This window comes from Triturus cristatus, chromosome 1_2, assembly GCF_964204655.1.
Source record: "Triturus cristatus chromosome 1_2, aTriCri1.1, whole genome shotgun sequence".
NCBI lineage: Eukaryota > Metazoa > Chordata > Amphibia > Caudata > Salamandridae > Triturus > Triturus cristatus.
In genome coordinates this window covers 1,180,640,740-1,180,656,869 of record NC_140580.1, presented here as the reverse complement: position 1 = coordinate 1,180,656,869, position 16,130 = coordinate 1,180,640,740, and the positions used below count along the sequence as shown (strand labels likewise).

Sequence of the window (16,130 nt, the reverse complement as noted above, 5' to 3'; positions counted from 1 at the left end):
CACAGCAGTCTCCTAGCACCGAAGCAAGCTCCTGTTACTCTTATCGCTTGATCTTTGAATTCAAGGGAGCTGTCCAGCCAGACACCCAGGCCTTTTATCTTCGATTTTGGGGAGGGGGCTGGTCCCAGGCACTTTGGCCAGATCTGTTTATGGTCCAGACCGGAGGTGCTGCCCAGCAGCATTAGTTTGGTCTTTCGACCATTTAGCTGAAGGCAAGAGTGTTCCAGACAGGTTTCCAAGTCAAAGTAGTGGTTGTGTGGGCCATTAAGCGAGATTACCAGTTGGGTGTCATCTGCGTAGGTGATAATTGTTATCCTGTAAGGCAAGATGATGTCGGCCAGTGGCTGCATATACACATTGAATAATGTGGGGCTCACTGAGGATCCCTGGGGGACTCCACAGCTGAGTCCCAAGGCTTTAGAAGTAGCTTCCCCTGAGAAAACCTGGAAGGACCTTTTCTCCAGGTATGACTGAATCCACTTTAGAGCCCCCCTTGAGACATCTCCCCTCCTGAGTCTCTCCCCTAGTATGTCGAAGTTCACCGTATCAAATGCTGAACTTAAGTCTAGGAGGATGATAGCCACTGCACCCCCTTGGTCAAGAATACATTTGGATTCCTCCACCACAGCCAGCAGTGCAGTTTCCATGCCGTGTAGCGGCCGGAAGCCTGTTTGTGTGGCGTGCAGGAGACAGTTAGTTTCCAGAAATTCGGAGATGCTTAAATTAACATGCTTTTCTAAGACTCTAATGATTGCTGGAAGCAGAGATATTGGGCGGTGGTTCCCCAGATCATCTAGATCCAAATTAGTTTTTTTTAATAGCGCCTTCACCATGGCATGCTTCCAAGGTGCTGGAACAATTCCGCTAGCCAAGGATTGATTCATTATTTCAAGCATGTGTGGAAGAATCACTTTTCCAGCTTTAAGTAGTACATGGGGTGGTGCTGTATCTAGGGGGAGTCGGATTTTATCTGGTGGAGAATTTCTGAGAGCCTGATTAAAGTGAGCGGGGGGTGTGGAGTACGCTGAGCATATGATTGGTGTCGGGCCGGGGTGTGTCGCTAGTAAGAATATCACTGGGGCAAGGTGATATAGGAAAGGCCGAGTGGATTATTTTTTTTTTTCTGAGAAAAAGTGGGCTAATTCCTCACATCGCTCCTATAAGGCCACAAGATGGGTTTCTGATTTAGGAAGTTCTAGCAGGTCTTTTGCGATGCAAAACATTTCTCTAGGGGTATTGGCTGCTAGGTTAATGCGTTCCTCATAGTGTGCTGCCTGAGCTTTTTTTATTTCGCTTTGATACCGTTTTATGGCTTCTCTATATTTCTGTTTGCTGGTAGCAGTGTAGTCCTTCCTGCACATTCTCTCTAATCTTTTACACTCTTGTTTATATGTTCGAAGTGCAGGGAAATACCATGGTGAGGATTTCTCCCTTGCTTTATTGCATGCTTTAACTGGGATGACCATATCTAGTGATGACTTGACCCAGGTAGAAAGATTATCTGCTGCTACCGTGAGGTCGGTGTTAAGTTCTGACTCTAAACTTACTAGGGCTGTGGTCCAAGTATCTTCTACGAGTTTGGCCCAAGGTCTAGCTCTCTTGGAGGGTGACATAATAGAGAGTGTATACACCCCGAGGAAGGGACCCGACCTGTACCTACCTGTAACGCCCCTAAATTTAGTATTTAGGGACAACCCTGAACCTTGCCTCCTCAGACAAGAAGATGCAAGAAGGACTGAAGAAGCCATACTGACGGAAGTAGGAGGACACCAACTAACTTGTCCCCAGCCCTACCGGCCTGTCCCGACCTCGACCTGCTCCAGCGAAATGTCGGTGTGTCAGCAGCCCCCCAGAACCCGGAGGACATGCCCTGCTTTCCCAAACCAGGCTTGTCTCCCGTGACCACTGGATTTGCTCACCAACAGACACTGGCTCCGGCCTAATCCGTGAGTCTGCACCACTCTGCACCCGATGGCCCGAGTTAGAGTGGCCCAACACCATGAGATCATCTCCCCAGTGATCCTGATCTGGGATCTGGTGATCCCTAACCTACCTCAAGTCACCAGCCGATGCTTGCAGCCCCTTTCTGGCGGATCCCCCCTACCGTGACCAGAGCCAGTGAGAAGAACCCGAAGCCAAAAGACACCGCTGCACCGGACGCCCCACGGCCTTGGGTGGCCCAACCGACGATGTCCCGGCATCCCTCGACATCCAACATACCTCCCTAACCAGTGGTCGCCTCCCGAAGATCTTCGTCCCCGAGCCTGCAGTGTTAGTTGCAACCCGAGAATGCCCTTTGAAAACATCAGGGCACCCAACGCCAAAACAGCACCCTGCACCCGGTCGCCACAGTGCCGCTGTGGATGCGCCTTGGGTGCTAACTAGGATCCCCCTTTGCCCTGAGCGTAAGTCCAGGAGCTTTGAGCCACAACCTTGTCGCCTGCTTGTGAGCATCCACCAACCGGAGGCCCCCTAGCCCCCATTGGATAAAATTGGGCCTCAGCACCCAGCTGCCCTAGTGCCACTGAGGGGGCTTTGAGAATGCATCTTCGACCCTGGGGGATCCCTTGGTCTAACCCCACAAACCAACTCCCGAAGCAAAGTACTAACCCAATAACTTCATTTCTTCCCATAGGACTGCATCGACTGCTTTTCTAAGTGTGGAGTTGGAAGTGCTATGAATAAACATACAAGTGTGTTCTGATAACAAATTACATTACTTAACTTTATACAGGAAATGTCCCAGTGTGGTATCTAGGTATACCACTGTGTGGCGTCCCCTGTTAAGGTCCGTCCCTTCTAGCACTGCGTGGCCCCATCATCTCGGGGTTATTCAACTATCGTAACATTCAAAATAAATTCAACAATGATTTCTCCTTGTTTTTTGGTGGTGTTTACTTGTTATTCGCCATCTTCTATTTTGATTTCTCAAAATCACATTGCTTCAACAATGATGTAAATCAGACCAAATTGTTAGTAACATTCCTCCATCCCGATGCATTTCGGACAGAAGCCCTTCCTCAGGGGATATCCGTTCTAGGAAAATGTAAACACGACCAACCATGAGAAAACCATCCTAGTGATTCTCACCATTCACACAACACCCCCAGGTGCAGTGACTAATCAGTTAATAAGCCGTGATTTCATGCATAAGAAAAAAAAGTAAAAATCCTATATTATTTTAATGGTGCCAAGCGAATCATTAAATTAAACCGCAATAATCCCAACTTCCTATTCATGCCATGGAAAATAAAACTGTCTACTCATGATAAACAAAATACGGACTGTGACCAAAAGGTGTACATTCCTTAGCATGCCAATGGAGGAGTCAATTAGTAATCCTCTGTTAAAGTGGCAGAAAATATTGTACATCGATCGCATGCAGCCTGTTTCTAAGCAACCGTCTCCAAAGTAGCTCGTTCATATGACTGTGATTTTACAAGTTGTTGAATTTATTTTGAATGTTACGATAGTTGAATAACCTCGAGATGTTGGGGCTACGCAGTGCAAGACGGGACGGATCCTAACGGGACCCTACACAGTGGTTTAAGAATACACTCTGATCAGATAGTGAGACCCTTTTTCAGCACGCTACAAATTGATTATTTAATTAACTTTTGAAGAACCTAGTGCGTGTCCTTTCACTTACAAATTTATCTAGGTATACCACACTGAGTAAGAAAAGCAACCTGAAAAGTAACTAAAACAGTAATCCAATAGTAACTGTAAGACAATTACAATAGTAACTGAAAAGTAACTTGTACTGTTGACTTGCTTGTAAGCCAAGCAATTGTATCTTACCGAATTTCAACTGCATTATACTTGCAAAGTATTATTTCACTTACCTGCACCAGGCCTGGCTTGGTTCTAGAAATAAAATACAACGAAATAATGTTTTTTACAAACAAATTGGTCAGAGTTCAGTCTTTGAGTGTGTGAAATCATTTCTTGCCTGTGTGTGTACAATAAATGTTTAACACTACCCTCTGATACAGCCTTACTGCTCGCCCACACTACCACAAATGGAGAGTAAGATATTATTTACCTTAGCCTCTTCCTACCTTTGGGGATCCAATGGACTCTGTGCACACTATACCTTACTTTGATGTAGTATATACAGAGCCAGCTTCCTACAGCTATTCCAAAGTAAGGTATAGTGTGCACAAAGTCCAGGGAGTCCCCAGAGGTATAGCAGAGTCTAAATTAGACAAGTACTAACAGCTCTCTTTGTGGTAGCGTGGGCCAGCAGTTAGGCTTATCCAGAGGGTAGGTTATGCATTTATTGTATTCACTCAATCAAGACTGGTGCACACAGTCGGAGACAGAATCCAGATCAACCATGTAAAAATAAAAAGTACACTTCTTTTATTTCTAAAACCAAGTACAAATTGGCACAATTGACCAGTTCCCAGACCATATACTCTTTATGGCTTTACTGCATTTACAATGTCTAAGAATGGACTTAGACACTGTAGGGGTACAGTGCTTATGCAACTGTACCCTCTTATGTGGTCTAGTGCACTCTGCTAGAGGGGTGGCTTACCTATGCCAGAGACAGTGGATTGCTGGCATTGTGTAAGAAAGTGCCCTCTTTTTGCATGGTTGCCCCCACTTTTTGCCAAACTGTTGATGTACTTTGAGTGTGCCCTGGGTTCCTACCAACCAGGTACCCTGAGCCTATGTTCATTCCCTAAACTGCATTGATACACAACCCAGTTGGCACTCTTTGGTCACATGTCAGTCCCTTGTAAATGATACCATAGGGATGTGTGCCATGTCGACTCTTCACTTTGTTCTGCACCAAAACACACAGCCTACAATGGCAGTGTGGGTGTGTGTAAAGGTACAGGGACTCTAAGGGTGGCACAATAAGTGCTACAGCCCTTAGATGCCTTCCCTGGCCACTGTGCCCTTGGTACCTATGGCACCACTGACAAGGAACTAACATGTGGCCAAAGAGTGGCAGTTGGGTTTTGTATCAATGCAGTTTAGGGAAAGAACATAGACCCTGGGTACCTGGTTGGCAGGAGCTCAGGGCTCACTCAGTCCAAGCACATCAGCAGTTTGGCAAAGAAAAGTGGGGGCAACCATGCAGAAAGAGGGCACTTTCTTACAGCAACCCTCTCACTCTGCACCTTTCTATACTATGCCACAACCTTACACTCTGCAGAGAAGCAGCGACCTCACTCTATGCTCTTCTACTCTATAGCAGAACCTTACACTCTGCACCTTTCTATACTATGCCACAACCTTACACTCTGCAGAGAAGCAGCGACCTCACTCTATGCTCTTCTACTCTATAGCAGAACCTTACACTCTGCAGGGAAGAAGCTATCGTCTCGCTCTGTGCTCTTCTATACTATAGCAGAACCTTACACTCTGCAGGGAAGCAGCTATCGCCTCACTCTGTGCTCTTCTACTCTATAGCAGAACCTTACACTCTGCAGGGAAGAAGCTATCGTCTCACTCTGTGCTCTTCTATACTGTAGCAGAACCTTACACTCTGCAGGGAAGAAGCTATCGTCTCACTCTGTGCTCTTCTATACTGTAGCAGAACCTTACACTCTGCAGGGAAGAAGCTATCGTCTCACTCTGTGCTCTTCTATACTATAGCAGAACCTTACAGTCTGCAGAGAAGCAGCGACCTCACTCTGTGGTCTTCTATACTACAGCAGAACCTTACAGCCTGCAGAGAAGCAGCTATCGCCTCACTCTGTGCTCTTCTATACTATAGCAGAACCTTACACTCTGCAGGGAAGAAGCCATCGTCTCACTCTGTGCTCTTCTATACTATAGCAGAACCTTACAGTCTGTAGAGAAGCAGCAATCGTCTCACTCTGTGCTCTTCTATACTACAGCAGAACCTTACACTCTGCAGGGAAGAAGCCATCGTCTCACTCTGTGCTCTTCTATACTATAGCAGAACCTTACAGTCTGTAGAGAAGCAGCAATCGTCTCACTCTGTGCTCTTCTATACTACAGCAGAACCTTACACTCTGCAGAGAAGCAGCTATCGTCTCACTCTGTGCTCTTCTATACTATAGCAGAACCTTACAGTCTGAAGAGAAGCAGCTATCGTCTCACTCTGTGCTCTTCTATACTACAGCAGAACCTTACACTCTGCAGAGAAGCAGCTATCGTCTCACTCTGTGCTCTTCTATACTACAGCAGAACCTTACACTCTGAAGAGAAGCAGCCATCGCCTCACTCTGTGCTCTTCTATACTATAGCAGAACCTTACAGTCTGCAGAGAAGCAGCTATCGCCTCACTCTGTGCTCTTCTACTCTGTAGCTGCACCTTACAGCCTGCAGGGAAGAAGCTATCGCCTCACTCTGTGCTCTTCTATACTGTAGCAGAACCTTACACAATGCAGAGATCTCACTCTGAGCTCTTTCATACTATAGAACCTCACAGTCTACAAAGAAGCAGCACTTTTCCTCATCTTATGAAGTACTACAGCTGATCATTTCACTCTGCACTGAATTCTTTGTCCTCTGCACCCTGTGACCTCTTTCTGTCTCTGCAGGATTGAAAAGATCACCTCCTCTGGTCAGATGGGCTCTCTCACCCGCTTGAAGCAGTTGCTGGAGGTAACCATTGTGCTGCGTGTTTATGGTGTGGTACAGACTCCTCCACTTCCCCTTTTCCTCCCTGTATTCACCCTTTATACCATTGCCTGCTTCTTGTAGCTTATATGCAGGACGTGCACCCTTGTTTCTCTCCCCTCCCTCTGTTCTCGTCCTCCCTGGTACATTACACCCTGCTCAAGCCTTGTGTCCGCCCATGCACTAGCTTCCCTCTTTCTGTGTTTCTATTCTCTTTCTGCTTCCCTCTCTTTACTGCTTCCTCTCGCCATTGCTATTTCTTCACCCCTTCTGCCCTCTCTCTCACTATCTGCAGCTTTCTACCTGGCCTCCCTCCTCCTTCCCTGTTGACCTCCCTCCTTGTCTCCTGCTGACCTTTTTCTTTCCATTTGCTGCCACCGGTCTCTCTCCTTCCCCATTGTGCTCTCCTTTGATTGTCCCTTTCACTGCTGTTATCCCTCATTGTCCTTGTTGCACTCTGTCGCTCCATGTCTCTCCCGTTCTCCCTTGCTTTCATTATGTTTGCCCCTGCTGTAGTCTCTCACTCTGCTGTTTTCTCTGCCGCCCTCCTTTTCCTGCTTCACCCCGGTCTCTGCTATTCTCTCTCCTCCTCCTGCCATCTTTCTTTCTCGGCTGCTGTCCCTCTCCACCACTGCTGCCTTTCTCCCTCCTGTCCCCTCTATCACTTCCCTCTGTCCTCTGTATCCCTTTCTGCAGCCTCTCTTTTTCTATCCTGCACATTCTCCAGCCTTCTCTCTCCTTGCTGCAGTCCCCCATCTCTCCTTGCTGCAGTCCCCCATCTCTCCTTGCTGCTGCAGTCCCCCATCTCTCCTTGCTGCTGCAGTCCCCCATCTCTCCTTGCTGCTGCAGTCCCCCATCTCTCCTTGCTGCTGCAGTCCCCCATCTCTCCTTGCTGCTGCAGTCCCCCATCTCTCCTTGCTGCTGCCGTCCCCCCATCTCTCCTTGCTGCTGCCGTCCCCCCATCTCTCCTTGCTGCTGCCGTCCCCCCATCTCTCCTTGCTGCTGCCGTCCCCCCATCTCTCCTTGCTGCTGCCGTCCCCCCATCTCTCCTTGCTGCTGCCGTCCCCCCATCTCTCCTTGCTGCTGCCGTCCCCCCATCTCTCCTTGCTGCTGCCGTCCCCCCATCTCTCCTTGCTGCTGCCGTCCCCCCATCTCTCCTTGCTGCTGCCGTCCCCCATCTCTCCTTGCTGCTGCCGTCCCCCCATCTCTCCTTGCTGCTGCCGTCCCCCCATCTCTCCTTGCTGCTGCCGTCCCCCCATCTCTCCTTGCTGCCGTCCCCCAATCCCTCCTCTTCCTGCTGCCCTCCACCTTTCTCTATGCTGTGATTCTCCACCTCTCTGCCCATCTCAATCCTGCCATCTCACTCACCACTCTCCTGTCTATCTATGCTGCTGCTCTCTCTCCCTGCTGCCCTCTTCGTAAGCTTTCCTTTCTTTCTTGGGTTAGTTCAATGTGGTTGCCCGCTTTTAACACAGATATACCGTTTGTTTCCGTTGCTTTCACCCTATCTGCTGTCTCTATTAATGTTTTAGTTATTTAATCCTGTATTTGTACTACTGTCATCCCTAGCTACACCTCCCCTCACTACACCACGCTACTCTGCGCCACTCCTCTCGACGCGCCTCTGCTCTGACACAGTAATCTACGACACTCTGCCCTATGAGCCTGTTCAGCTCACCCCACTGGATGCCAGTCTGTTCTACACCAATTTACTCTACGCCACTCTACAACACTCCACTCTACTCTGCCATCTACTCTGCCATCCATTCTGCTCTACGCTAGTCTGTGCCCATCCACTCTGCGCCACTCCACAACACTACTCTAGGCCACACTACTCTAGGCCACACTACTCTAGGCCACACTACTCTAGGCCACACTACTGTAGGCCACACTACTCCACTCTTCTCTAGGCCACACCACTCTTCTCTAGGCCACACCACTCTTCTCTAGGCCACACCACTCTTCTCTAGGCCACACCACTCTTCTCTAGGCCACACCACTCTTCTCTAGGCCACACCACTCTTCTCTAGGCCACTCTTCTCTTCTCTAGGCCACTCTTCTCTAGGCCACTCTTCTCTAGGCCACTCTTCTCTTCTCTAGGCCACTCTTCTCTAGGCCACTCTTCTCTAGGCCACTCTTCTCTAGGCCACTCTTCTCTAGGCCACTCTTCTCTAGGCCACTCTTCTCTAGGCCACTCTTCTCTAGGCCACTCTTCTCTAGGCCACTCTTCTCTAGGCCACTCTTCTCTAGGCCACTCTTCTCTAGGCCACTCTTCTCTAGGCCACTCTTCTCTAGGCCACTCTTCTTCAGCCCACTCTAGGCCACTCTTCTTCAGCCCACTCTAGGCCACTCCACCCTACTTATGTGCACCACTTTCCTCTTTAAGCCATAGTGAACAGCAGCCACTCTGCTGTTTAACATAGCTAAAAGATATTGGCTCAGCCAATAGCTGTCACATAAGGCTAGACCTATTGGCTTTGCCAATGCTGGTTTTCTATGCTGCCATTCCGTTCTCTATCCCGACCTTTCGCTTTCCATAGCTCTTTCACTTATGCCCCCGCCTCTGTCCCGGGCCCGCCTCTGTCCCGCCGCCGCCTCTGTCCCGCCGCCGCCCCCGCCTCTGTCCCGCCGCCGCCCCCGCCTCTGTCCCGCCGCCGCCCCCGCCTCTGTCCCGCCGCCGCCCCCGCCTCTGTCCCGCTGCCGCCGCCCCCGCCTCTGTCCCGCTGCCGCCGCCCCCGCCTCTGTCCCGCTGCCGCCGCCCCCGCCTCTGTCCCCCTGCCGCCGCCCCCGCCTCTGTCCCCCTGCCGCCGCCCCCGCCTCTGTCCCCCTGCCGCCGCCCCCGCCTCTGTCCCCCTGCCGCCGCCCCCGCCTCTGTCCCCCTGCTGCCGCCCCCGCCTCTGTCCCCCTGCCGCCGCCCCCGCCTCTGTCCCCCTGCCGCCGCCCCCGCCTCTGTCCCCCTGCCGCCGCCCCCGCCTCTGTCCCCCTGCCGCCGCCCCCGCCTCTGTCCCCCTGCCGCCGCCCCCGCCTCTGTCCCCCTGCCGCCGCCCCCGCCTCTGTCCCCCTGCCGCCGCCCCCTGCTGCCCTCTATCGCTAGCCCACCTGAGCTTGTTGCTATCCCTTCTCTCTGATAACCACTTTTTCACACTTGCCCTCCTGATTCACACTGCTGTCCTTTCTCTTGCCTTACCCCTCTCCTTCCTTGCTGCCCTCGTGCCCCCTGCCACCCTCGTGCCCCCTAGCCCACCTGACAATCATTTCTGTCCCCTCTTTCCAAGATGCCCTCCCCACTGACCTCCTGATCTCTCCACCGCTGCCTTGGTGTCTTTGAGCTGACCCCCGCTGACCTTTGCTCTCTTCCAGCAATGTCTACAACGCAAGGACATTCCTCTGCCCAAAGGCTTCCTTCAGTCCTCTTTCTGGAGATCCTGAGATGGGCCCGAGAAACCCCTGGTGTGGGCTTCATTCTGCTTCCTGCCCTGGAGATCCTGAGATGGGCCGAGAAGCCGGTGTTGTGGGCTTCATTCTGCTTCCTGTCCTCGAGACCGTGAGATGGGTACATGGGTCGTCAGGTGATTACCAAAGACTAAAGAGTGCCACGTGGGGGCTTCTTACTGCTATACGTGGCCTGAGGTTCTGAGAAGGGCAAAGTGGTTCCTGCCCCTGGCCGAATAACCTCATAGTAACTTTTTCCATCTTGTCCAGCCATGACGATCATGGATTTCTTCTGGCACCTCACGCTTTTTAGATTACTTTTGTGATAACATGTACATTTGTTTAATATGTATATTGAAACTTTTATATAAATGTATTGAGTCTTGTACTCAGGATGGTGAATTCCAAATTAATCCCTCATGCTGCTTTTATAATAAAGCATTTTTAACGTGACCAGTGTTTCAACCCCTTTTCTGTCTGAGAGAAGGTACTTGTCTTGTGCTGTATTGTGATTGCGGGAGCCCTATACAAATGTCTGTATGAATATTGAAAAAGTGAATAGGGAGCACTTTTATTATAATTTCATGTTCGAGGCATATGAGCCGCAGATTACACACTGTGCATAGATCGCCATCTGGTGTTGGGCCCGGATGTTTGCACTTGTTTTTGTCTTGGAAGGTCTTTGGAAGTCACGAGATATGTGACTCCTTCTTTGGATCATAGTGCACATGGGTATCAGCTCCATCCTCACTCAGATTGTTTTTTTCCACCATCGGGCTTGGATGTGTTCTCGCGTTCCAGCTCGGAACCATTAACTGTTTCTCTTCGACGCGCAATCATTCCCATCTCGACGGTATTGTTTTCGATCCCGTTTCCAACCACACGCGCCGTTCAACTCGAAGTCTTCGATTCCGGTCGTCGACGAAGGCCTTCGGGCCTACCAGGGCCTCATCTCCGGCTCATGGAAAGGACCCCATTTAAAAAGTGTCCTCGATGTGGATCGAAGATTCCCCACACCGACCTACATGAGGTGTGCAGCCTCTGCCTCTCACCGGAGCACGAGGCCAGGGACTGTCTAGCTTGTGCCTCCTTCCGCTCCAAAAAGACCATCTGGGATTGACTAGCTCGAAGAACAATGGCGTGCTCATCCTCTTCGATCCCCGACGACATCTTTCAAGAGGGCGTCGATGTTCCGGAGCAGGGTCGAGTCGAGGAAGCAATCATCAGCGCCTCCGAAGCAGACGATTCCAACGTCGAAGACATCACTCCAGTTCAAAGGGCCGTGAGTCGAATAAGGCTTCTGTACCACCTCCAGGCCCAGGTGCAAGCCGAGACACTGCTTCCCATGCCCCGCCTTCGGGCCCGGTAAAGAAGCCTGCAAAGCCTTTAGGCGAATCGAGCTCGAGTCAGCCTACCCTCGGTACCGACAAGCCAACTCCGGCACCGAAGAAAAGGGCGTCTTCGACCACTGCTCCCACATCGAAGCACTCGGCGTCGAAGGCTAGCACCAGCTCTTTGGCACCGACAACACCCTCAGAGCGACTAAAAGCCGCCCACCGAAAGGCCCCGATACTTCCAAACCGAAGTCCTCGGAACCGGAAAAACAGCACCCGTCTCCAACTCCAAAAGACACTTCAAAAATTCACGGTTCCAAGCCTAAAACCGCTACCGAGGCGACGCCCAAAAAACCTACGGCACCGAAGCCCTCGGCACCGACTGATCTGTCTCCCACAGATGAACTATTTCGACCAGATCCTACACAAAAGACTCTAATGAAGGATCCTAAGACTGGTCATTTAATGCAGACCACTACACATGCCTGCACCTGCTCCACCACCAAAGAAGAGAGACTTTGCCACCTCTCCATTGAGGATTCCTTCTCCTCCTCCACCACACCACTCTCCCACACCATCACCTACCCCAATAGATGATAACACATCAGACGATGCAGGGGGAGGTGCGGACGATCAACACCTTGGGGACCCTACCTCTATTGGCTCCCCTGACCCCTGGGATGATTACAGTGTCCCAGATGTCCCTTACACCCCACAAGATATTTATCCATCCAGGCTTCCCCCTTCCCCACCCAGAGGACAATATCTGGTTCAACCAGCTCCTTCAAAAAGCTGCCCAATACCAGGGGTGGCCCTGCATACAGAACCAGTAGAGGAGGATTTCCTTATGGATACCTTTGACACCACACAAAGATCCACCGCAACACTGCCCATGCTTAAAGGGGTCATTAAGCACGCAACATAGATATTTAAAGACCCAGTCAGGGCTCAGGTCATCAACCCAAGAATAGAGAAGAAATGTAAAGCTGCCCCTACTGACCCAGTATACATTAAGGGCCCCGCACCACTAGACTCCTTAGTAGTCTCTAACGCAAGGAAGAGGGCAAATTCCCGAACGTCAGGTGACGCACCACCACCAGACAAGGAATCCAAACTCCTAGACGCCTCTAGCAAACGGACAGCGTCACAGGCAGCAAATATTTGGCGCATTGCTAACACCCAAGCGCTCCTAGCCAGATATGACAGGGCACATTATGACGAACTTGAGTCCATAATGCAGCACCTCCCTGACAAATACAAAAACAGGGCCAGTGAGCTAATCCATGAGTGTAAGACCATCACTAATACCTCCATTCGCTGTGCCCTAGATGCAGCAGACACTGCCTCAAGGGCAATTAACACCAGTGTCCTTTTGTGCAGGCATGCCTGGTTATGGATATCGGGTTTTAAACCAGAAGTACAGAGTTCTATACTCAATCAACCTTTTTTATGAGTAACACTTATTTGGTCCCAACGTAGACGTATCCCTCGAAAAAATTAAAAAGGATACAGACACCGCCACATCTATGGGAGCCTTGCAATCGCAAGCAACCAGACGATCCTTTTGTCGCTCATCCTTCAGAAGCACCCATCGAGGCTACTCCTCAGATAGCCCATCCACCTCTTACAAAGCTCCCGCACAATTCACCTTTGCTAGAGGTTACCAAAGGGGTGGTTACAGGGGGAATAACAGCAAAGGCTGAGGCAAAAATAACTCCCGCTCTGCCTCCACACCTTCCCCATGACTTCCCTCCACTTCGCCCCGACTATTCCACTCCAGTCGGGGGAAGACTCCACCAATTTCTCCCTGCCTGGATAAACATCACTTCAGACAGGTGGGTCCACGAAATAATTCAATCAGGCTACTGTCTCGAACTAACATCTACCCCCCAAACATCCCACCCAAACACCGTCCAATGTCACAAGAACATCTATCATTTTTAAAGCAGGAGGTAATCGCCCTCCTACAAAAGAGTGCAATAGAACCAGTTCCCCTGCACCAACAAAACAAGGGAGTCTACTCCCTCTATTTTCTCATACCAAAAAAGGACGCATCTCGAAGGCTTATTTTAGACCTCAGACCTCTAAACATATACATACATTCAGACCATTTCCACATGGTCACACTTCAACAGGTCCTCCCTCTGCTTTCCCAGGGCGACTTCCTTGCTACTCTAGACCTCAAGGACGCCTATTTCCACATTCCCATTCACAGCGCTCACAGAAAATTTCAGACTCGTAGTGGACGGTCAGCACTATCAATTCAAGGTGCTCCCATTAGGAGTCACCACAGCACCAAGAGTGTTCACCAAGTGCCTAGCAGTAGTGGCAGCACATCTAAGAAGACAAAAAATGCATGTCTTCCCATACCTAGACGACTGGCTCATAAAAGCCAAATCGTACAATCGGTGTGTACAACACACTCACGCCACTATTCAACAACTTCACAACCTAGGATTCACAATAAATCATGCCAAGTCCCAGCTCCAACCGACCCACACGCAACAATACCTCGGAGCCACCATAAACACCGTAAAAGCACTCGCCTAACCCAGTCCCGCCAGGATAGCGATCTTACAAACACTTCTCACCAGATTCCAACCGCAACACTCTCTTCCAGCTCGAGTGTTCATCCAACTCATAGTAATGATGGCCTCTTGCATATTCATAGTGCCTCATGCAAGACTCCAGATGCGTCCTCTCCAAGAGTGCTTAGCACGCCAATGGAACCAGGCTCAAGGTCAACTAACAGATCTGGTGTTGGTAGACGGTCGTACCATCGCTCTCTGCAGTGGCGGAACACCAAGAACCTTTCCAAAGGGCGACCGTTCCTCGAATCAGTTCCTCAAATAGTCATGACAGCGGACGCATCGCTCTCCGGCTGGTGAGCTCGCCTACTACATCACACCATGCAGGGCAGATGGACACCTCAACTACTACTCCACATCAACCATTTGGAGTTCCTAGCCTTAAAAGCATTACAAAAACATATATCAGGCAAGACTGTGTTAGTCCGCACCGACATGACAGCCATGTATTACATCCAGAAACAAGGCGGGACACACTCTCTGCAGCTCTCTCAACTTGCACAGAGCAGATGGAGGTGGGCTATACCTCTGAACTTTTTTCTCCTAGCCCAACATGTCCCAGGAGTCCAAAACACAATAGCCGACCTCTTGAGTTGTCAAACAGAACAAATCCACGAGTGGGAACTTCATCCACAAGTTCTTCAACAGTTTTTCAGACTTGGGGGTAACCACAGATAGACCTCTTCGCCACCCAAGAAAACGCCAGTTGTCCAAACTTTGTCACCAGGTATCCTCACCCATTGTCCAATGGCAATGCGATATGGATGAACTGGTCAGGCAGATTTGCGTACGGTTTTCCGCCTCTCCCACTCATTCCACTAGTGGTGCGCAAACTACAGCAACACTCATTAACGCTCATCCTTGTTGCTCCAACTTGGGCCAGACAGCCATGGTACACCACACTGCTGGCACTCTCAGTTCCGCACCAAAAACTACACCTCTCCCCACGCCTCTTAACCCAGAACCATGGAGAGATCAGACACCCGGACCCAGCTCAGCTCAACCTAGCGATCTGGCTCCTGAAATCCTAGAATTCGGTTACCTTAACCTTCCTCCTGACTGTATGAACGTCATCAAAGAAGCTAGACGGCCTACCACTAGAGCATGCTATGCAGCCAAGTGGAAAAGATTTGTAGTATACTGCCATAACAACAACACTAATCCCCTAGATGTGTCTATCCAACACATCATAGGCTACTTACTACACCTCCAAAGATGCAACCTAGCCTATATCTCCATCAGATTGCATCTGGCTGCCATAGCAGCATATCTACAAATTAGACAACACCTCTCACTTTTTAGGGTACCTGCCATAAAGGCCTTTATGGAAGGACTCAAAAGAATAATTCCCCCCAGAGTACCACCTTCCCCTGTGTGGAATTTGAACATCGTTCTCACAAGACTAATGGGGCCTCCATTTGAACCCCTACATAAATGTGAACTATAATTCTTAACATGGAAAACTGCTTTCCTAGTAGCCATTACTTCTCTACAAAGAGTTTGTGAATTACAAGCACTAAACATTCAAGAACCTTTTCTACAGATGCATCTTAATAAAGTTGTTCTCCGAACTAATCCTAAATTCCTCCCTAAAGTCATTTCTCCCTTCCACCTCAATCAATCTGTAGAGCTGCCTGTATTCTTCTCGCAGCCACAAACAGTCGCAGAAAGAGCTCTTCACACCTTAGATGTCAAAAGAACACTACTATACTACATAGAAAAAACAAAACCCTTTCGTAAGACCAAACAACTATTTGTGTCTTTCTCCCCACCACATAAAGGCAACCCCATATCAAAATCTGGGATAGCTAGGTGGATTGTCAAATGCAAACAGATGTATTACCATAAAGCAAAACGTACATTATCTGTTCCTCCTAAAGCCCACTCTACACGAAAAATAGGGGCTTCAATGGCATTTTTAGGCAACATTCCCTTAGATGATACCTGCAGAGCAGCTACATGGTCTACACCTCACACATTCACAAAACACTCACTACTGTGTTGATGTGCAAACTAAAGAGGCTAGTGTGGGCCAGGCTGTACTCAAAACACTATTTCAAACTACTGCAACAGATACTGGTGGTCGCCGTTAGGGGTGGATACTGCTTTACAATCTATGCACAGTGTGTAATCTGCAGCTCATATGCCTCGAACGGAATATGCTACTTAC

General features: G+C 49.8%; 1 protein-coding gene across 1 annotated transcript in view; it reads left to right on the top strand.

Moving 5' to 3' along the window:
* GLE1 (GLE1 RNA export mediator) overlaps nucleotides 1-10,491 on the top strand; it is a 336,359-nt gene extending 325,868 nt beyond the window's left edge. The window contains exons 15-16 of the mRNA XM_085614075.1: nucleotides 6,528-6,591; nucleotides 9,967-10,491. Coding sequence (XP_085470201.1) covers nucleotides 6,528-6,591; nucleotides 9,967-10,035 — 133 coding nt within the window. The 3' untranslated portion in view covers nucleotides 10,036-10,491. The remainder of the gene's footprint in view (nucleotides 1-6,527; nucleotides 6,592-9,966) is intronic.
* The last annotated feature ends 5,639 nt before the right edge of the window (nucleotides 10,492-16,130 follow it).